Here is a 24,051-nt window from a genome sequence, read left to right as displayed (position 1 = left end):
AGAGCACAGCTATCAACGCCCTGTCCTCCTCCAGACATCTTTTTGGAGATGCTTAATAAAGGCTTGTTGAATTTAACTGAGGCACAGAGAAGTTAAGTGATTTACACAAAATCACACAGTAAATAACAATAGTGGAGAAAGAACACACAATTTGTTTTGTTTTTTTGTTTTAATTCTGAAGCATTTTCCAGAGAAGTCTGCCTCTGCATTTTCATCCCATCCAAACCTGCTCACTTAGCTTTCCCAAAGGAAAGATTATTAAATTCAACAAAGACCATATTAATAACAGATCAGTGCATTGCCATTCATAAGTCTTAAAATTCTACATCTGGCATATCAACAGAGATATTTGAAATACAGAAGGAGTAGGACTTTAGGAATCCCAGGCAGATTGATGAGTGACACATGTAGGATGCCCCCAGAAGCCTTCATATCATGAGCCAAAGGCTGACAGACCCATCTCCCAGGCAGAAGGCATCTCCTTGCTGGTGATCCCATCAAAAGTGTTCAGCATTCTACAGACACCTTTCTTCCCTCACTGCACATTTCTTAATTCACATCTCTTCGTTCGCAAAAAGGCCATACATACATTAAAAATTGCATGTATCTGAATTTCTGGATTTCATATTATGAATACGTTAATTTTGTAAGAGCAAAAGATATTCTCTAATGTGACATTCATAATAGCCAAAATGTGTAATACACAAAATAACACTAGGTAATGTCCATGAAAGTAACATATATTTCCAATTCTCCTATCTACCTTTCCTTTCACTTTTATAAACAAGGAAAATAAAAGGTTATGGAGGAATTTCTCCCATTCTTGACGCCAGAGAATCCTTGTTATTTGGATAATAGTTGTGTTAAATGCAATCACTGAAGAATTCCGATTACAGCTGAGAGAAGTGTTCTTTGTTGGCACGACAAGTAATTTAGTCCCAGTGATTTCTGTTACTTGGACTTCTTTTGATGCTAAATGAATAACGGGTTTTTCTGTCCAGTGTTTGAGCTTTTATACGCACTATCTCTGACATAAGGCCAAAATGAGAGTCAAAATCTGCTTTCCCAAGAAAAAAAATCAACGGAAGATATATTTTTAAATGCAAAAATGAAGTCCCTGAAAATTACGTTCTTATTTTAGGCCTCCAAATTCATGAAAATATTTTCCCTAAATATGTGGTTTCAGAACAACGTTAATATGCTTGAACAGAAGCCTTCTATTGATTTGGGGACAGATTTACTCTCAGAGTTCTTTAGTATGATAGATGGAGGAAAATAATTTTGACTACCTCTTAAAAGTTATATGAGATTGAATAAATTCATAGGTATGAAAATATTTTCCAGCAAAGCATACTCAAATATAAGTAGATATTTTCCCATTATTTTTTTGTATTACTAATGTAGCATTAATTGTAAGGCTCAAATCCATCCAAGCAGGCAACTGAGAGAAGTCTATCCAGTACATAGCTAACAAATCCAATATATTCCTTCTTAAAACAAATGAATTATTTTCACATCAAGAGTGCTCTTAGAGCTTATACAACTAACAGTTTTGACCACAAAAGCCAAAAAAAAAGGAAAAAAAAAAGCCTGTAACTTGTCTTTTGTATTTTAGAAAGGAAAAGGCTTAAATGGCCAAGTCATTTTGTATAGAAAAAATAACTAGTTTTGTCTAACTATTTTGCACAGCACAAAATGATAGCTTTGAAAGAGCAGTAATGACCAGCTGGGACATACGTCTACCATGTTTTGGTTTTCTGATTTTGGTTCCTTACTCTCACCAATTGACTAAATCACAAATTCACAGTTAAGCCCTTGTCCTAAGAGAAGTTTCTAAGCATTACCAAAACTCATTAACCTCTTTAAAAAAAATTTTTTTAGCCTGTCTTTCCCTAGGAAGTATCCAAATAAAGTAATAAAACAGGAAACTAGAATGAGTAACTACTCACTTGGAATAATTTGATGTTTGAATTAGTGACGATGTACAATTAGGAAGATAGGGCTCTCGGTATAGGGACTATCTTACTGTCTAAGTTAGGACTGCAGTGACACAAGGTCAAGCCAGCAGCACCCTCACAAAGGTCTTATTTTTCTTTTCCCTTTATAAAGCCTTCATTCTTTTACCCAGCCTTAAGTAAGATGATTTAGAGTAGATAGAAGAATGAGTTCTATTACAAAATATAGTTTCTTATTTGCCAGGAAATGTGATCCTTGAAAAGACAAAGCACTCTTTTCCAAAGAAAATGAGATTTACAACCTTCTTGCAGCTCTCTATCTTTACCAATTTAAGAGTTCAGGGAAAATAGCTTGAGAATTTTCCCATGCAGGGGCCTAAACCGCCCTGGAAAATCCCCCGGTACTCTCAGTCCCGGGAGCACTACGCTTCTTCCTGTGTCAGATGTGACTCTTGACCTTGAAGCCCAGGCCAGACTTGGAATCTAAATTTCCCAAAGGACAAAGGCTTCAGATCTCCCAGTTCCACCTGATTCAAAGCTTCCCTTTGCCAAGATCAGCCACGTACAAAGACACTTTTAATAAGACTTCTGTTGGCTGGTGACTGCCTCACACGTGCCTTGGAACCCAGCTCACTCTAGTGGAAATGTCTACGTGCACGTGCAAGAGCCACAGTGCTCGAGAGCTGTGTGCATGTATGTGTGCAAATACGTATGTACAATTTTAAAGTGGAGTTTGAAAATACTGTTTAAAGTCCTCCTATCTCAAAAAACAAAATGCACAAAAATAACAAAAACTGAGAACGATCAGAATGTCCACTAATAGGCAAATATTTTAATAAAGTAATACATCCATACTATAGAACATCATATACCTATTAAAACTCTTAATCATAAATATACTACTAAACTAAAATGAGGGCCATGATATCTTCTTAAGGAAAAAACAAGAAAGAGAAAGAGAAAGAACTGAGTGTGTGTGCATGTGCACGTGTTTATAACACACATATTTATATAATCATGGGAAAATGTGGACATATACACCCTAAATTTAACAATGATTAACACTAGAGGCAATGATTAACCATAAGACTAAAAGGGAGTCACAGCATGCACATATTTAACTTACTTGAATTCAATGACATGAGCTTAGGCACTTAAGGTGTATATTTAGCAATAAATGGAGGTGAAAAAATAATTTTAAACAGCATAGAGATTCTGTTGTTCCATTCATTGAGTGGAGGCCGCAAGTGTATGTGAATGCCAGTGTGAAAGTGATGTTATCTCTGTAGGCTGAGGTTCTTGGTGCATAACTCTCAGTGTGAGCATCTCACAGGGCTAGTGGCCCCCAAAATAACAATCCAGCTAATATTCATCTAATAGCCAAAAATCAAAAATGTCTTCCAGCCATGAAGTAAACATTCATTTATTAGTAATAATAGCTCATTAACAGTAATAATGGCTACCATTTAGAATGATAATTATGTGGCAGTTATTCTATTAGGTCCTTCATGTGTATTTTCTCACTTAAACTTTGCAATACCCCTCCCCAGAGTGTTAATTATACCCCATGTTAGAGATGAGCAAACTAAGTCCTACAGAGTTTATAAAAACTGTTGAAGCCCACATAGCAGGCAAACTGGTGTGGAATCCAGCCCTACTGGTCTCATGAGCTCAAGCTCTCAACCATGGTACATATTCTATCCTTGCCCTATTTTAATAGACTTGATCTTTTTAAATATAACCATTGTTTCAGATAGGGTTATATTTAACTGCCAATGACAGACAACTCCAAAATGACAGGGGCTTAAACAACATAAAAGTCTATTATTCTTACATGCAAAAGCAGTCCAGAGGCAGGCGGTCCAGGACTGGAGTGGCAGCACTACAGTGTCTCCAAAAAGCCAGATTCCTGCTTGTGGCTAAGCCATCCTCATAGGTGGCCACCATATTCATCTCTTGATTCAAAAGAGTTGCTGGAACCCCAGGTGTATACAAGGCAGGAAGAAAGGTGGACAGGCAAAACAAATATCTCTTTGCAAGTCAGCTCTCTTTTGGTCCTGCCACAACATCTCTGCGTACATGTCTTTGGCTAGAATTTCATCACATATCCACATTTGGCTCTCAGAAGGGGGAAGGGTTGAAAAATCGGGTCTTTATCTGGGAGAGTAAGATTCTCAAAATAAAAACTAATCAGAAGTCAGCAAAAATGGCAGAATTAGAACTTCTGAAAATTCTCTCCTTCATAAAAGCAATAAGAAAACTGGAAAAAATTCTCAGAATTTTTTTCAGAATCAACTTTTTCAGACTCTGGAAATTAATTAAATGTCCATAGAAGCCCTGAAAATTAACAGCCCATATTTACAGTGAAGTCTAGAACCCTGGCAGTCACTGGAAGAAGCAGAACAGGAATGAAATTCTTTCAAAGTCTCATTCTCAAAAGACTATCATTATTTTATCTGTCTGCTTATTCCCCCTGAATTACCTCACTTGCAAGGCTCTCTGTATTTTACCTGACCTGGAACTCATCAGTGAGAAAAGCCTTTTCCCTGGGAGGCATCTGTAGAAAACTATTACAGGCAAGAGTTTAACTTCAAACTCAAAGAGGATAACAGAGAAGACAGTAGACTAACTAATAAACTTAAAAGAAAAAGCTGGAAAAAGAGATGCCCATAAAGGCTTTGAAAAGCTCCAATATTCCTGGGAATCCAGAAGGCCATGTGAATGCATAGAGCTATGCACACGCTCAGGGAAAACTGAGAAAGTCCTAAGTCATCACTTATGACTGACATTGAGGCTCTAGGCAAGCAAGAAGTGAAAACTGAGGCAGAGTTGAAACATCCTAGCTGAGTTGAAGGCTTGCTGCAACATTGCAACATGCACACTGAGCCACTGGACAAAGACAGAGAGACTTATTGGTTCCAGACATTTAAGGAAATCTCTGTCCAACCATTAGCTAAGTTCCTATGCTAATTGAGCAACTATTTCAATGACCACACATAACAATGCATGCACTTTACAAAATTAGTCCAGAAAAGTCATTAAACAAACAACAAGTAGCAACAATAAGAAACCCTAGGGAGGAGGTAGAATACGATTTCCAGACTTGCCACACTGTATTATTTAAAATACACAGTTTCAACAAAAAAATTAAAAGACTTGTGAAGAACCAAGAAAGTATGGCCCATTTATAGAAAAAAAAAAAAAAGTAGTCAACTGAAACTATCCCAGAAGTCAACCAGACACTACTACTAGACAAAGACTTTTGTCAGCTATTTTAAATATATTCAAAGAATTACAAGAAATCATGCCAAAAGAACTAAAGGAAAGTATAGAAACAAAATCTCACCAAATAGAGAATCAACAAAGAGACAGAATTTTTCCTTTAGCAGAATAGAAATTCTGCAGCTGAAAAGTATAATAACTCAAATGAAAAATTCATTAGAGAAGCAAAACAGGAAGTTTGAGCAGGCAGAAGAAAGAATCAAGGAAGACAGTCATTTGTAATTTATCCAGTCTGAGGAATAGGAAAAGAAAAGAATGAAGAAAAATGAACAGAGCATCTGAGACTTGTGGGATACCATCAAACATACCAACATAGGCACAATGGGAGTCCCAGAAGGAGAGGAGAGAAATAAAGGGGCTGAAAGGATATTTGAAGAAATTAAGGCCAGAAAGTTCCCAAATTTGATTAAAGATATGTCTATAAATATAAGAAGCTCAACACACTCCAGGTAGGATAAGGGCAAAAAGATCCATTCCTGGACACCTAAAAATCAAACTTTCAAAAGCTAAAGACAAAGAATCATGAAAGCATCAAGAGAGAAGAGACTCACCACATACAAGGGATCCTCCATAAGGTTAACAAGTAATTTCTAAGCAGAAACCTTGGAGGCTAGAAGGTAGTAGGATAACATATTCAAAGTATTGAAAGAAAATAAAACTTTCAACCAAGAATTCTATATCCAGTAAAACTATCCTTCAAATATGAAGGACCAAGTAAGACATTCTCAGACAAACAAAAACTGAGAGACCTTTTTGCTAGTAGATCTGCCCTACAAGAAATACTGAAGAGAATCTTTCAGGTTGACATTAAAGGACACTACACAGTAATTCAAATCCACATAAAGAAGTAAAGTGTGCCACTAAAGTTCTGTACTATTTACTCAGCACTCTGATAAATGCTTTAAAAATTTCCATTAAAATATATGATATTGTGCCAGTATTCAAAAAGTGTCTGGTATACTTGTGAACATAAGAAATACAAGAAACAGAGTGATAATTTGTGTAGTAAAGAGTATATTAAGTGATGGTGAGGTTAAAATCTGACCAGAGAGGAGGGAGCACATATGGTGAGAAATGTGCCTGCCATTAAAAGGGGAACCAGAGTCTAAGAGGTCTTAAAAGCCAAGTAGACCTGAAGCCAAAGTTTAGATTTGATATCCATACTATATTCCCTCAATATGGTTAGTGAAGTGAATTAAAGAAGGGGTACAGAGGGGCCGGCCCAGTGGCACAGTGGTTAAGTTAGTGTGCTCTGCTTCAGCAGCTCAGGGTTCATGGGTTTGGATCCTGGGTACAGACCTACACACCATTCATCAAGCCATGTTGTGTTAGTATCCCACATACAAAACAGAGGAAGATTGGCACAGATGTTAGCTCAGGGCCAATCTTCCTCACCAAAAAAAAAAAAAGAAGAAGGGGTACAGAATAAGTGGTCAGAATAAATAGAACAGTCTTTGAAGGGAGTTTGTAAGAGCACCGATAACTTGAAAAAACATCATTTATGTGGATTTACTAAGTGGTAGCTTACAAGACAGATAGGAATGGAGACACCCTGGAGTCCAAAGACTCAGAAGAACTTAACTACTGTTCCAAGGTGGAGGAAAGGAAAACTGGGTTAGGGCATTGACAATGGAGCTGGATTTAACATAAAATTACATAAAAACATTAGCAAGACTGGCAGGATATAAGATTAAATGAAAAGGGAGAGTCAAAGTTAGCTGTGGTTTCATTGGATGACGAGGAGAATGCCATCTCCAGGTTTTCTTAGGCTTTCTGACTCATATTTTCATCTTCTTGGTTTGTTTGTTAACTACCAGCAGCATCAAAACTTCTACTTCATAATTATGAGTGTCTTCTTTCTTTTACCCTCTCACTATTACCACCATCCTTGAATATTAAAATGTGTAGCCTCCTTTACAAAGCGTTTGTGCCACAAACATACTGCTGGACGCATAGCAGTAATTTGGAAAAGCTTAATCTTATTTATGCACTCCACAAATATTTACTGAGCCCTACAATGTGCCAATTACCCACTAAGTTCCTGAACCTCACACTTTCCTTCTGAAAACATCAGAGGGATAATTATACAAAATATAAATAGGTAACTGTAGGCTTAGGTGGATATTTTTGTTATTTGCCAAGATCACATAGTAGGTAGGTGCAAAAGTGTATAATATGGCCTATTTCTTCTGTCTCCTAATCCAGTCATCCTCCCATTGATGCAAACTGCTTCCAAAGTTAAAAGATCTTAAATCCAGACAGATACAAAGCTGACTTATCTCACTATTTTCTTTATTTCTCTTTTTCTATCTGCTGAGGTCTGACTAGACAATTCAGATGAACTTAGCCAAGAATAAAATTTCTGTTGTAGTAGAATTTATTGTCACATGAAAAACAGTACAGGAAAATATTATTGCCTTGAGGATACAGAAAATTTATTTATCATTCATTTTATATTTCTAAGACTGTCTTCCAGAGGCTAGCTATAAGAAAATCATGAGTATTTTTGCATCCTACCCTGGACTCCAGAATTTAGCATGCAACACGAGACTGGGAGTAGTTTCAAAACTCTCCGTAAAATGTATGTTGCATAAAAATACGTTAGTGACAAGAATAGTACTATTATTCATAAAAAATAGGAAAAGAAGCTGTTTTCTGTTTTCTTTGAACAAAGTTTTCGTATTACAATAAGACAACTCCTTTACCAACATTAATGGCAATTGAAATGTGACTTCAGCAGCCTAACAACATTTAATTGACTGGATGGTGAAGAAGACAATCCAAATGGGAATCAACTATATAATTTCTCACTGTCTTTGTGGTATTTCTTGAAGAGACAGTCACCAAAGACTTCACCGATGAGAGACTGATTTGTGGGAGAGTTACACATGTGGTAATCTCAAGGGGGCCTTCTATATCACAACTATTAGCATCACAAAGATTTGAAAGTGGAATAGACTCCCTCTGCAGATAGTAGTCTATCAGAAAGATGAGTTCTGTATGTGTGTCTCTGCATATAACATTTTGATGCACACATACATGTATAAATACATATATAAATGTTTGTGCACGTATTTATATATTCACATATATACGATATAAACACATACACATATACATTTGAACAGATATTTATATATTCACATATATATGATATTTATGTATAAAATTAAGGTAATAAATATGTATTCATACATATATAGATACGTAAATGTGTATATAAGAAATCAGAATATATATGTATAAAGAGAATCTCCTTAGGCCTTGTTATTTATCAATACATATATATTATAAAGTAAGATGTGAAAAGATATGCACATACATCACTACATATATATCCTTAATATCTAAGAACATCAACACGTAGGATAGAAACCAAGAGTTCAAAGACCATGGATGAGCAAGAGACAAGATGATAGAAATAATAGTTAAACTCCTTGCCAAAAATGAGCAGAATTTGGGAATGAAATAAAAATGAGGAATGTTGACAAGGAAAAGGAGTTTGGAAAGGAGAGAGAGGGGATGTCTGAAGCACAGGAAAGAGTAGCTGGGAGTTTTAAGAACAAGAATGATTACTATTCAATCTTAAATTGTTTACATTCTTGGGATTAAACAACCCCACTCCCAATGTCTCCAGAACATTTAGTAGCGTATACTACATATTCAAAAACACTGTAAAAGTGAGTTATTTTGATTGTGTTTTGTATTGTGTTGCTTTTCCCATTTGTGTAAGTTGAACAAGTTAGGTTCTGGGATCAGCTCACTTGAGATCAATGCTTTGGAGGAGATAAAGGAACAGTCTGGAAATCCAGATATCTCAATGGAAGGAACAGTCAGATGCAGAAAGGCACTGAATGTACACCCTGCAAATTTGTAAAAATCTTGGGGTTTCCGGAAAGAAAAAGGTTAAAAATTCCAGATTCAAGGATTAATCACACAGTATTGAGGATGGAGCTCTGGAATCTTCCATACAATCAATTATGATGGTGTGAATGAGGGTGATGATTGCAGAGACAGGAACACAAAAGTTAAGCTCCTGAGATAAAGACAGAAATGAGGGTCAGAAACTTAGATGTCCAGTGAGCAGCATGACACAGAGAGTTGCTTAGTCTCCTCCTCAAGTTGGCCAGGGCTGAAAGCTCATCCAGCCTTGACACTATGGAGCAGGCATGTTGTCTGAGGTAAGATAGTTCCAAACACTCACTGAAAGTCAAAGGGGAAAATGTGAAACATAGGTTTAGACCCAGAGGAAGACATAAGGTGGAGGGAAAATCGCTTTTTTGGGAGTAATTATCTTAGGACCAAGGATCATGCTAGAGTAGAAGAGAGGCACTGAACACAAGTAAGCACAAAAACGCCAGTGACTCACTAATCACTCATGTGTGTTTGGCATTGTATGATCCCCGTTTGATACTACTACTGCCCCCATTTTACAGATAAGGAAACAAAGTTGCAAGCATTTGAGTAACTTGCCCACAGCTCCACAGTTTGCAAGTGATAATGTCAGGCATTGAACCAAGGCAACTGCTGAGTTGTAAGTCACTCTTCACAATCTGGACCAGAAACCTGATGTCCCCTATCAGTAATGGCGTGGGAAAGACTGGGACCAGGGAAATTAAATCACGTAGATGAGCTCTGAAAGAAGGAAAAGACTCAGTACTTTCATCCTGGATAGAATGTGAGAACAGCCAGGCATTGACGGAGTTGGAACCTCTCTCCCTTGCCATTCGTACATCATGGTATCCCTCTAGCAATTTTTAGAAGGATGGCTACACTCAGAAGAATAAAGGCCCCCAAAGATGTCCACATCCTTGTTCCTGGAACCTGTAAATATGTTACCTTACATGGAAAAAGAGACTTTGCTGATGTGATTAGGATTATGGATCTTAAAATAAGAAGATTATACTGGATTATCTGAGTGGATCCAATCTAATCACAGAAGTCCTTAAAACAGGACCATTTTTCCAGGCTGTGGTGAGAGAGAGATATTACAATGGAAGAAACTCAGAGAAACAGCCTAATGAGAAGAATCTAATACCCTATTGCTGGCTCTGAGATGTAGGGGTGCACAGGCAAGGATCTAAGAGAGGCCTCTAGGAAATAAGGGAGATCCCCCATCTGACAGCCAGCAAGGAAATAGGGACCTTGGTCCTACAACTACAGGAAACTAAATTCTCTCAACAACAAATGACCAGGAAATGGATTCTCTCCAAAAGTCTCCAGAAAGGAGTGGAGCCTGCCAACACTTTAGCCATGGGAGACCCATGTAAGACTTCTGACCTACAAAACTAAAAGAAAATATATGTTTGTGGTAAATCTATTTATGTATTTTGTTTGTGGTAATTTGTTACAGCAGCAACAGAAAACTAATACAACGGCAAGATATGGAACTCAGAAAAATGTCTTGTCATACTTCATAACTCCTCAGACAGGGAATTCTTCAGACAAAGACCCATATAGAGTATCTCTGCTCCTATGGCATTGATCGTCCACCTCCAAGCCCTGAGGATCATGAGTCATAAGATCAGATTTAACAATCTGTGTCTGAGGCCCAGAGAACTGAGCAGCTTTTTGGGGGCTTATGATTCCAAGAGACATGAATGTCAGTTTTAGCATCCTGTCTCAAAACACATTGACGATTTTTGAGAACCCTATAGAGGAGGTTTATGCTTTACAAATTTAAAACTTGTAACACAAATAAATTTGTTTCCATGCGTTACCTTCTCTTTCTGGGGAAATTTTACTTAAAAAATAACTGCTGAACTTGTCACATTGATACTATTTGATCTAAATGCCATAATGTTGTAAATATGCTCTTGATAATTAACAAGGTCAGGGATGACCTGGTCCAAGGCCCAGGTATTTCAGTGTCTATGGTAGAGCTGCAGAGTACTGGCAAAATAAAGTGGTGTAGACCAGAGAAAGTGGTATGCAAGTCTGGTACTTGCTTTAAGGATGAAAACTTTTTTTTTTAACTTTTCATTGAGATTATGATAGTTTACAACCTTGTGAAATTTCAGTTGTACATTATTGTTTGTCAGTCATGTTGTAGGTGCACCACTTCACCCTTTCTGCCCACCCACACCACCCCCTCTTTCCCCTGGTAACCACTAATCTGTTCTCTTTGTCTACATGTTTATCTTCCACATATGAGTGGAGTAATACAGAGATTGTCTTTCTCTATCTGGCTTACTTCACTAACTTATTTCACTTATTTAACTCTCAAGCTCCATCCATGTTGTTGTGAATGGGATGATTTTATCCTTTTTTTATGGCTGAGTAGTATTCCATTGTATTCATATCCCATATCTTCCTTATCCAATCATCAGTTGATGGGCACTTAGGTTGCTTCCACATCTTGGCTATTGTAAATAATGGTGCAATGAACATAGGGGTGCATGGGACTTTTGGAATTGCTGATTTCAAGTTCTTTGGATAGATACCCAGTAGTGGGATGGCTGTCTCATATGATATTTCTATTTTTAATTTTTTGAGAAATCTCCGTACTGTTTTCCATAGTGGCTGCACCAGTTTGCATTCCCACCAGCAGTGAATGAGGGTTTAAGGATGAAAACTTTTAACTTCTATGTGTTACTTGGGGTAAGAAAAGATGCATTTCCCCAAAATGGATGAGTCTAAGAGAGGAGAGCTCAAAAAAGAGGTTTGCATGAGCTGAGTGAGCTGATTTTGTGAGACTCCTGAATGTGTTCTCCAAAAGTATAAGAGATGCTAAGGCCATGATGAAAACACGTGAAAGGAGGCAGTGTGGAAACCAGTCAGCCTGCTCAACACATGCGCTTCCTGGGGAGGGCACCAAAGAGCAGGTGATGCTCTCATGTACTGGGTGTCCCTCACAGGGGCAGAGAGGAGATATAAAAACGAAGCAAAGGATGGGGAATACCAAGGGGGCTTGGACAGAGGAAAAGGAGTGGGCAAGTAGAATAGGATAAGGTCTGAAGGAAAGAAGAGACGGTAGAAAATAGAAAATGAATAAGAAGGGAAAAGCTAAAGAGTGATTCCACAAAGGAAGAAAATAATATTAATCTAATAATATTTTAATTATTTTATATTGCGTATGTTTGTATATAAATCAATGTTTATAAAATGTTTATATAGTCTGAATAAATGTAAAATTATCTGGATATTAAATATATTAATATTAAATATTTAATGTATCTATATATAAATATATAACATTAAACATATTAAATTTAACTATTAAATATATTTATACATAAATGTTATAAATTATTCTGAATAATACCACGCATAGCGTAACATTCTTTATATCCATAAAGATGTTGTTCCAGAAAAGGAAACTTGAGTTTCAGAGAAATCAAAGGACTCGCTCAGAGTTAACAATACAGACAAGTTCACAGTTCAGACAAGATTCCCATCTAGCCCCAATAAAGTCCAGACTTATTCTGCTAGCAATAATTCTTCATTTTACAGTAATTCCAGATAAAAATAAGTGTTTTTTTCTTTAATAAGGACTTTTAGCCATTGATTAGGAGTTATCTGGTTCTTTCTCCTGACTTCTTTCTTCCGTCAGTTCTATCACACTCTCAGTCACTGACTTATCAACTTACTCATCCTTGGGTACTAAAGCATATTAATTCTACCTTTCAACAGTCTTTAAAATTCATCATAATTCTATCCTTATTCCCTCTCCGGTGGACTATAATTTAAATAGTATATAAATTGAGTTCCTCCCCATCAAGTGTCTACCCCAACCTGCCGTGCCCTCAGGCACCACATTACTTTTCACGAGTCAGAGCACTAACCACCCCTCCCGGGTTCCAACAGCGTCATGGCTCCTATATGCTGTTTAACTGAGCGCAAACTTCACATTCAGGTTCAAAGCTCTCCACCATATGCCCTACTGTAACTCTCAGTACATCTCCTACTACTTTCCCCACAGCTCTAAGATCCAGCCAAGCCAACCCTAGAATCCCTCACTCTTCCCCAAACACACCCATATGCTCTTCTGCCTCTAAGCCTTTGCTGGAATTTTTCTTCACTCAGAAGTCCACCTTCTGGATTAAAAACCTCCCTAGACTTAAAGATTTATGTCAAATGCTACCTCTTTCTCAAGAACTTTTACCAATAATATTTAATCCCTGCATCAATGGAACCCTCACATAAATTTGTAAAAATTATATTCTGCGTTGCACTACAGATATTGGGTACTTCTCTTAACCTCCCTAGTCAACGAGAAGCTCTCATACCATCCTCATCTTTACATGCCCTTCAACAGCAAACAGAGAGCGTAGCAAATACACAGCACTCCATAAGGGTCTGCGAACTTGAATTAGTTCTTCCCACTTACTAAAACTGAAAACTTTTAAGCGATATATTTCAAAAATGATTAGTACAGATTTTTAAGAAACCAACATTTTATTTAAGTGTAATCATAGCTGTTCAGAGGAGTTATCCAGAAATGCCTTGGAAATATCAACTGGAAGTTTCTCTTTATGTAACCAAACATTTTACTGTTCTCAAAGACATATTTCATCAAAATTAGTTTACTCCTTATTAGAACATTGCACCCACAGGAACAATCGCTGGGCCAGGCCTTTATGCTACAGAAGTCAGAGGAAGATTCACGCGCCATGGAAAAGTGGACACGGGAAGAAATAGAGCACTTGTGACAGTGTAAACGTAATCACTTTCAACCAGCTCAAACTAAAATAAGTATGTTTCTTATGATTCACAGTATAAGAATTCCAATGGGCTTAATTTTAAAAGGGCATGGTGTATCTAATACAGCTGCTCTGAGACTGGGCCAAAATAGCTATCCTTGCTCAACCTTTTGAGCTTTGGATCAATAACAGACCCAGATTACACCAAGAAAACTAAATTGCTTTCACTGCATCAAAAGCCCAACAAACACAAAGCCAGGCTATTTATCTATTTATCTTTCTATCCACCCACCCATCCATCCATCCATCCATCTATCCATATTAGGTCACCTTTTGTGCACTGCTATAATATTGTTATATACATACACACACATTAATATGTATTGAGCACTTATTTTGTGAAAAGCCTTATTCACGGTGTTTTATATAAGTTAAACCTCACAACAATGCTGTAAGGTAGGTATTTTTATTATTCCCACTTTACAGATGAAGAAATCAAGGCTCAGGAAGCTTAAGTAACCGCCCAAGTTCACACAGCTGTTAAGTGGGCTGGGATCTGCATCCCGGAAATTTTCCTCCAGAGCCTATAGTCTTAACCACTCTATGATACCCTCCCAGAGCAGGATTTCGTTTTCTTCATGGAGGTGGGGGAGGTCTCTGAAAGCTACCCTACTACCAGAAGCCCCTATAGGAGTTTATCACAGACATGAAGGCCCAGGTGCACATAAAAACAAAGAGACAACCTGCTATGTTTCTATTTTCCTAGCTACAATATTGGAACTATTTCTCCAGGATGGAATTGAGAAGCTAAATGTGAAGCACAGAACAAGCGGGCAAGTTGGCTGATGTGTTGTGTGTAAGATTCTCCTCACTGGCCAGGCAAACGTAGAGCATTCGTGGGGTGCAGATTCTGCACCAGGCCCCGAAGGGCAGAGATGTAGGCCTCACGGGCATCAGCGAGAAAGATGAGAATGGAAAAGGAACACGGTCACTTCATTGAGCCTTGCAATAAAGAGAAGCATTTCGCCTTCTACAGGAATTCACACACAAGCAAACAAAACCATGCATGACTCAGTGCTGCATTTTTGTATCAGGGAGGAAGGAATGCAGTGACTAAGATGCTAGGAGTAAACAGCACATCACTTTCCAACGGAGAAAAACAAGAGCTCTGTATACCACAGTGTTCCCTCCGTATGGTTTTGCAGAAAGGAACCAGCTAATGCTCCTCAGGAGGGGAGCTTTATCTCATGGCACCCACAATAGTTCCACTGGCTGAAGGCTGCATCTCACGTCTTACTTTTCCGGTGAAAGAGCAATACAAAATGCCCTGAAAACTGTGTTCAGAAATCAAGATATTGAAAAGGCCTTGCCAGAGGCAATAAAAGTCAGAGAAGCCAGGTAACAGTTGAATTTGGAATGAAATATTAGGCAATACTTAGCTTTCATTCCGAGGGCTGCCCTTAACAATACCGCAGCTTGTGGGGCTGACGAAGTTAAAATAACAAGTTGTGGCATTTGATATTTTAAAGGGTTGAACTTCAGCCTTCACAGAGCAAACCAACCACATAGAAGCACCTGTGCCCCGGTGAACGACTTCGATGACTATTTTTTCCACTGCCAAACAGCCTGCATATTAAGTATTCTCACTATGCACTTCTGGGATCAGGTGCCAAGAAAAAAGCATTTTGCTATAAACTCATTCTTGATCTCTCTATGTTAGTGTTGGACTCTTATTGTTAGCTACATTGTGGATCAAATAAGTTCTGATTTTTTTTTTCCCTGCAAATTTGCCAAACCCTCATTGGAATGCATCGCGTTGTCCTTTTACTGACGGAGTGCCCGTGTCATTCACAATGACCTAATTGAGGTTCGTGGCCTTAAGTAAATGACATGTTCATGCGAAACCAGTAGAGGTTAGGGGTGGTCCCCTCAAAAAAACATCCTGACCCTTTCCAATATCAGAATCTGAATCGCTTCTTAAAACTGTGCAAAGGGAAATGAATTTATTTTCACTCCACCCTTACAAAATACCAAGTTTCACCACAGCTAAAAATTTCAAGCTGATGAAACAATACAAAAGCAATCGCTGCTGAGTAAAAACGGGCCTGCTTATTTTTCCCTTGTTAGAGTCTCAGATCCGCACTTCTGTCTGTGAACTATACTCTAAGTATGAGAGGGCAAACCAGAGTTCAGTTGCCCTGGAATTTAGGAAAATAACATTCCCCTGTGTTCCCCTGGTAAAATAAAATATAGGCTTATGTTCTGCAAATATTATGATTAACATTCATGATTGGGATAGGAGAGCCCAGCAAAAGTACTCCATTTGGGAGGAAGTTGGGTGGTTTAGTTGTACTAAGGAACTAGAGTAGAAGGAAGTGAGATTAATAATTAAGCGAATGAACTTACAAACATTATTTCCATTTGAGTTTGGACCCTACGGCAGAGGAAAGTAGCACAAACCATGATTCCAGAATTGACTAGCAAAAGGAAGGCCGTCGCGGCTGGCGGTAACTTCCTCGAGGGCCATGGAATAGAGTCGTTCTGTCCCCACCCCCGTGCCCTGTGAAGCGGCAGAAACCCAGAAGGGAGCCTCCCTGCCTCCTGCGGGGCGGTGTGTCCCGCAGAGGAGCAGCCTCGCCCCTTACCTGCGCAGGTGCTCCCGTCGTAGGTCTCGCACACCCACTCGTGGCACTCACACAGGGGCCCGAAGTACACGCCCGGCTCGCTCACGTGGCAGATGCAGACCCCGCAGTCGCACCGGCCCCGGCCGTGGCACAGAGCGCCCCCTGGGGGCTGCCCGGGCGCCCGGCACCGGCGCTCCGACTCGGCCCGGGACAGCCTGCAAGCGGCACCAGGCCCGATTCTGCATGGGTGACAAACCACAGCAGGGCCGTAGTCAAGAACAGACACTGCTCTTTCCGCTCTGAGTCCTCGTTTCCTCCCAATGCCCACCCACGTGGAGACGTACAACCCCAAGGACAGGAAGCCTGAGGCCCCACATTTCTCTGGGCGCCACGCAGGTACCACCCGTGGTTCATGGCCTGAGAAATGACCATGGCCCAAAATATCTAAGGGCTGACTTGCCCATTTAGGAATAAGACCCTCTTCCAGGTGGACAGAGGTGATCCAGCCCAGCCTCTTGACCATTTGCCACGGAATCCTATGTGCACATCTAGATTAAATACAAATTCATCCAAAGTATGACACTTGGCTGACTTCTCAGTTCTCTAAAAAGTCCAGTCGCTATCTCGTGCCCAGTGGCAATTATTTTTTGAAAAAGAAGAGACTTATATGTAAAAAGAGCTTACGTGTTATGATAGCATAGGTCATAATGCTTTTTAAAGTTGCATTAAGCGGCACTCATGAACTATACTTTTTAAAAGTTTATTGCAAAGTGCCTCTAAGTCTTTTTCAAGACGTACTATAAAATATAATACAGGCCCCATGAAATAATTCTGCCTTATAGGCTACGAGAACATACAGGTACACATGCCTTTAAGTCAGGGCAGAACTTCCTCCTGATATGTTTTGGGATAGGAAGAAATTATATGTTTATTCAATTATTGCATTTTTCCGAAGGGAAAGCAAAAGGACAAGAGTGAAGCAACACATAGTGTAGATATAAGCAAAGGAATAGGAACAGGTTGGAAAGAGTTTATCCTGTGTCCAACTTCCTAACTGCTCTTGGTTCTCGGCAGCCATCCTGCAAGCTTGAGCCCTGCCTGCCACGCAAAGCAGGATAGGTCCGCCTTAAAGAACAACAAACCAAACTTACCTCAGAGATGGCGAGAAGCTTTGAGGAACAGCTGACAGCCCCGCGAAGAGCAGGGAGGACGCCAGCAGCAAGACGTTTCTGAAGCCTGCGGGAAGCATGCTGAGCTCCCGGGCTGTGGAGGCGCGCCGTGTTTCTGCAAGGTGGGGCTCTGGGGGCAGGCTGCGGGAGAGAGAGGTGCCACCAGCAGATGGCCGGGCAGACGGACCCACAGACAGCCAGGCGTGCAGGTCCGGGCTCTACCCCGGAGCTGCAAGTGCGTGGATGAGCTGCCTGCGAGGAATTGGGCAGCGGCACGGCTCTGGGCGGGGTGCTGGTACCAAACCCCTCAAGTGGAGAGTCTAGGCAGGGAAGTAATTAGAAACAGTTGTACAAGCAGATGGTTTATTTTGACATAAAAAAAAAGTTCTGTTCACAGATTTGGGGAAATCACTTCTTTCTTCAAGTACAGGCCCCAGAAATATTTGACAAGAGAATATTTGGGCTGGCTGATATTAAAGGGACGGATAAAAATAATCCTCGAGATGTAGAGGAGAAAGGGGGAGGCTGACGATGTCAGTGTGAACACGTGCTGTTTAAGAAGAGGCACTATTTGACTACTTGGGCTGTGAGTTGTAAGGGGCAAGCAAAATAGACAAATATGCCATTTTCCTGTCTTTTTACCCTTTGTTTTAAATTATGGGTCTTTCATTTCTTAAGCCTTTAAAAAGTGTGTCATGTTTCTAGTTGCTCAGGCCAGTAGTTTATCACACCACATTTTTTTCTTGACTTGGACAGTTCAAATTGTAGTTGTCCCAAATTCACCCCGTTCCCCCCCATGAATCAAATATGAGGAAATAAAATAAAATGCCTGATTACAGTGTCAATTGCACTGAAAAAGCATCAGGGTCACCTATTAAACATCTACTATGTGCCAGTCACTTAGCATATTTTGTCTCTAATTGTGGCAATAACCACAAACTCATTTACTCATTTAGCAAACACGGGTTTAGTATCTGCCAGATACCAGGCTCTGTGCCAGGGAGAGAGGACACAATGGGGGATTGAGGAGATGTGACCACTGCTCCCAGAATCCAGTGGGCCAGTAGACACAAATCAAAACAAAATCACAAATATAAAAGGACAAAGAATTGCAAGTACAATGAAAAAGAGTGCAGTTACTTCCAGAGCAGCTGGAGGCACCTGATCTAATCAAGGTGGCGGCATTTGAATTAAAGGTTGAAGGAGGATTAAAAGTAAACTGGGAGAAAATGGAGAAGGGGTAAGAGAGTGGAGAAATATTCTTATTCCCTTTATAAAGACCAAGAAACAGTGGGCAAGAATGAGCTCTTGCTCAAAAGTAACTGACTTGTTCAAATTCACACAAGAAGTTAAGGTGAGAGTTCAGCTGAAATCTGTGGGACCTCAAAGCCCACACATTTTCCCCTATATTGTGCAGTCAACTGGGAAAAGTGTTGTGGAGGGTTATATGGAAGGGGAGAAAAAATTCTTCCTTCGCTCTAAGAAGAGCACTTTAGATGCAATGGTTCCTTATGAGATAGAACCATCCCAGCTATGGTTCTGTGGCCTTAAAATCAGGGATAAGTATAACAAGATGGGATTTCTCCCTGTCATTTACATGAACAGACATAAGATCACTCCCAACATTTGCCTGCTGGGGCAAGGAGGCAAGCGAAGGCCCTGTGAACAGAGCCCACCCGTTTTCTCTTGCTTCCCCAGTCTCTGTCTATACCAGAAGGGGCTCTGCCTGGGGCACATCCTAGCCCAGGCAGCTAAGCCTTCTCCAAATGGCTGAGCCTTTGTCAACCTTTAGGCCCAGGCATGTGCAACCGGTAGCAGGATCTGCTATCAGGAGGATAGACTGGAGAGGCCTGTGCACAAGCCAGAGAATGGTCTGGGCGGGGGAATTCTTGGGTCCTGGGAGCCCAGAGTGTGGTTTAGAAGGAGCAACATAGGCTCTAGGTTGGCGGGTTCCCTGGATCACATGAACCACTCATTCTGTAGGGAGAGGGTGTATCTGGAGGAGAAACAGAGGGAATCATTAAACCAGTCCTTCTCAAAGTGTGATCTGTGAACCAGCAAAAGCAGCACCTGGGAACTTGCTAGAAATGCAAATTCTCAGGTCCCAATCCCAGACCTACTGAATCACAGGGTGCATTTTCACAATACCCTGAGAAATCTCTTTGCACATCATCATTTGAGAAACCCTGCAGAGCCCAGGGCCCAGGGCTGGGACCACGTACGCCTGGATCTCAGGGCAGTGCTTACACTCACTCCTAGTTCAACTTTTGGCCTTACATTCCCTCCTAGCCACGTGTAACACTATGAGGACGTAGGAACAGCCTCTCCTGCCAACATCTAAAAACCTTGGTGACTCAGAGAATATGGGAATAGTAGAAGGGAAGCATCAATTCCAAAGCCTGGCTAGGAATTTGCAATGAAAACACGGGACTTTTAATAAATGAGTCATGTATTACTTACTTTTTGCAAAGTTTCTGAGGCAAAAAAGAATTGTTGTGAAATAGGGTCCTGACATTTGAACATTTCTTTCATAAATTAAAACAACTTTGTAACCCGTGGTATTTTTATACAGTGTAATGTGCAATGAGGAATATTATCATTAAGAGCACGCAGCTGTGAAGTAAAGACAGTATGTACCAGGTGACTGAGAGCATTTAAATGTTCAGATCATTATATCACTGTGACTCAGAAATAGTATTTCCAGTAAGTTGAAATAGTTATATTGTGGCTGACTTGGTGACTCAGTAGAAAGTCTTGGATTCATAGAAACTCTGTCAAAATAAAAGTAATATTTAAAATTTCTCTTTTTAGCAAAACTTTGATTATTTTTTTCTGCCAAAGTACTAAATGCCTTGGAAATATCTGCTTTCTCCCCTCTCCCAGAAACCTCAAGGATGCATATTCTAATGAGGATGGATGTAGAGCCCAATTGCTGTATGGAAGGCCCTGAAATTCTCACTGACCCAGAAGACCCTGTGACAGTTCTGGGGAAAAGGCAGTGGATTGAATGCAAAGTGGAGGATGCCTGGGAAGACCCCCAGCATCTAGAACCAAACTCAAAGAGATTCCTGAATGTAGTCCTTGAATCCTCAGGTCACAAAATTGTGGAATCTCAGGCTTCAAGTGATTTTGTTTTGTTTTGTTTTGCTTTGCTTTTTGGAGAAGAAGATTGGCCCTGAGCTAACATCTGTTTCCAATCTTCCTCTATTTTGTATGTGGGACGCCACCACAGCCTGGCTTGATGAGCAGTGTGTAGGTCCTGGCCAAGGATCTGAACTCGAGAACCCCAAGCCGCCAAAGTGCAGCATGTGAGCTTAACCACTACACGACTGGGCGGGGCCCAGAGGTGATTTTTTAAAGTCATCTAGTCTAAAATTAAATTTGTTGACAATGTACAACACATGCCGAATGATTAGGTAGACTTGGTAAGAAAACAAAAATTAAGGGGAACACTTTCCTTTCCCAGAGCAGTTCTGAATTTTTCACTCCTTGGTTTCAGATCTATCCCAAAAGGTCATTTAAAATAATATCCTGGCCATGAGCCTTGCCTAAAATATCTTAAGATATAATATGTGTGTTCCCCAGTCCCACACCTGTTACACGTATTCCCCAAATAATTCTACACTTCTCAAGATGAACATTTTTATTTCCATCACCTCCTTCTCGTGTATTACAATTTCAAGTCTTCAACACGGTGATTTCCTGAGTATTTTTGCTTTGTCTGGTGTGGATGCTTCTGTAAAGTGTAACATGCACAATTGAGGCTATGAAGTAGGTGTAGTCTAACGTGTGGGGAACTGTTGTCTTGCAAACTGACCCCCATACATGGAAAGCAAGAAGACACCACAGAAAGAGGCAGACCAGTCCAGACTGGTAGGTGCTGGTGTAATAAGCAAGGGAACTTACGTACAAGGTTTGTCTTGGGTGGCCATGACCCTAGTAGATTTTTGCACCTGCCTGCCAGAATCTTAAATGTTTATACAAACATCTTAATGGGTTTCAGTCACAAATACAGTCCAGATGGTCCCACTCACACATTGCTCTCTCAAGACTGCATCCTTGAAAGCAGTTCTCACAGTGGGAATGGTAGTCAGAGTGTACACTCCAAGGACAAGGGAGGGCGTGAGGACCCTCCTGTTGCCCGGGTCCAGCTCACCGGTCAACTGGCGGTCATGTGCTCTCGATGACGTCCCCTAACAGAAACAGATTGATACTTTCAGCATTCTTATTTCCTATGCCATATTTCTACTAATAAACTGAAGATCACATTAACTTTTTGACTCTCTCGTTACTCCAATCAGGTGCTTTTACAAGTATGCTTTTCCCCAAATAGAAGTTGATATTTATCTTTGTCATTTTATCTAGGCTCAGCTCTTTTAGCCAGACGGTCAAAATCTTTATGGATACTAGTTTTGTATTTCTCTTACCCTTTCAAAAGTAAATATGATGAGCATATTTTCCGTATCTTTATCCAAATAATTGATAATGTAGTTGAAAAGAATTAGGTGAGGCCCAAGCTTAGGTGAGAACTTTCTTCAAGACAAGAGCAGTCCCTTAATCAGCACATGTTGAATAAATAATCCGACCACTTTCCAGTGTAGTGAGTTGTCTGAATCAGTCTATGTCTTCATTTTGTACACAAGAATATTATGAAAGATCCCATCAGTTGCCTTATCAACAGTAGTTTACCAGGTAAAACTTGGGATTTCACACCTTTTTTGTCGGTGCCTAAGAGTGCCCAATACATGTTATATACTGAATATATATTTCTGGCATAAATAAATTAACTGGAAATGATGCATAACGTGAATAACAGATCCATGAGTCAACAAAGGATGCAGGTGATATAGTAGATTCTAGAAGAATTTTCAGATGACATTTGTAAACTTTAGTATCCTCCTGACATCATGTAGATACCATAATAATCCAAATAATGCCAGATCCTCTTCCTATATTCCAAATTTATATTAATTATATCATTTTTTAACCTAATTCCTATAGTCATAGTTCTGAGAATTATCTTTGGCACCTCTCTACAATTCGCCTGGATTATCCAGTAAATCCCTGAATCACGTTGATTCCATCTTTTAGTAATCTAGCCTCCCACTCCAACATCTTTACTTTCACTTTTATCTTGTACACTATTGCCATGACCTCCTAATGGGCCTCCCTGCATCCAGTCTCATCCTATGTGTCTACTCTTACCCTGCTCCCTCTGAGATCTTTCTAACACACAAATTTCATCATGTCCATTCTCTATCAAAAAACATTTTAATCGCTCTCCATTGTTTATAACATGAATCTTGAATATTCTATAATTTCATACAAGACACTTTATATTTGGACTCTGACTGTCTCCATAGTGGATGCTCCACTCAGATCCCCTCTCCAGGGCCCATGTACCCATCCCCTAGCTGATGGCAGTATCAGATGCTAACGGCTCACAACTGCACATCTCACTGGGAATTCCCCAGTGCCCATCAGGAACAGCCTCCTCTATGGCTGATCTCTCGGATCCAAGGCAGTCCCCCAACCCCGACTTGCAAGAGTATTGACATCCTTACATCCCTCCTATATGGAAATTGTAGAGCTGGACAGCTCCATCATTGTGCTTCATTGTCAACTAGGCAGGAAAGACTCAAAAATTGTAGGCAACAAGATGTGTGAGATATGAGGATAAGCAAGAAGATTTTTTTAGAAGTATTTATTTATTATTTCCTTCCTCCTTTCCTCCCTTCTTTCTTTCCTTTCTTCCTTCCTCCCTCCCTCTGTCTAAAGCTGCTCCCCTGATCAAGCACTCTTTATTCTATTTTCTTGGCAGCTCTTAAAAGAGTCTCACATTGTGTTTTTCCATGTATTTACCTACTTCACATAATCTACCACTCGCCATTTAAATGCAGATTCCATGAGAGCAGGGACCTTTGATCTCTTGCTCTGTGCTGTAACTCCAGTACCTGGTACAGAGGAGAATCTCAGTAAATATTTGCTTAGAGAAAGACTGAATGAATGAATGACTTTTAAAAATTTGATACACCTTGATTAAATTCAATAATTTAAACTCAAGGAGAGTATTTTGGGTTTAATGGGAGGAAAGAATTAACACAGTCATGAGCCAAATTTAGGCAACTAAAATATAAAAATCAGTGGGAAAATTATATTTGTCATGAAAAAAATCAAGAAAGCTAATGTAGAGTCAGATAATCAACAGCTCTTATTGAACTCTCCGTATATGTGTGCACACTAACTGTCCAATCACTTAGAGTCAAGTTTGAAGTAAAAAAAAAAAAAATCTCAATTTCACTCAAAAGCCGTTTGGATGAAATTTTCAGCTCAAAGGAGGCTGCCATGTTTTCAAATAGTAAAAGGTACACCAAATCTT

At 39.7% G+C, this 24,051-nt stretch overlaps 1 protein-coding gene across 1 annotated transcript in view; it reads right to left on the bottom strand.

Moving 5' to 3' along the window:
* Nucleotides 1-18,329, bottom strand: part of ITGBL1 (integrin subunit beta like 1) — a 206,342-nt gene extending 188,013 nt beyond the window's left edge. The window contains exons 1-2 of the mRNA XM_008517306.2: nt 17,655-18,329; nt 16,525-16,742 (exon numbers count right to left, since the gene is read on the bottom strand). Of these exons, the coding sequence (XP_008515528.1) occupies nt 16,525-16,742; nt 17,655-17,752 (316 nt within the window). The 5' untranslated portion in view covers nt 17,753-18,329. The remainder of the gene's footprint in view (nt 1-16,524; nt 16,743-17,654) is intronic.
* Nucleotides 18,330-24,051: the final 5,722 nt, after the last annotated feature.

Source organism: Equus przewalskii, chromosome 16, assembly GCF_037783145.1.
Source record: "Equus przewalskii isolate Varuska chromosome 16, EquPr2, whole genome shotgun sequence".
In the NCBI taxonomy this organism is placed as follows: Eukaryota; Metazoa; Chordata; class Mammalia; order Perissodactyla; family Equidae; genus Equus; species Equus przewalskii.
Note: the sequence above shows the minus strand (reverse complement) of the source record. Positions and strands in the feature narration are given on the sequence as shown.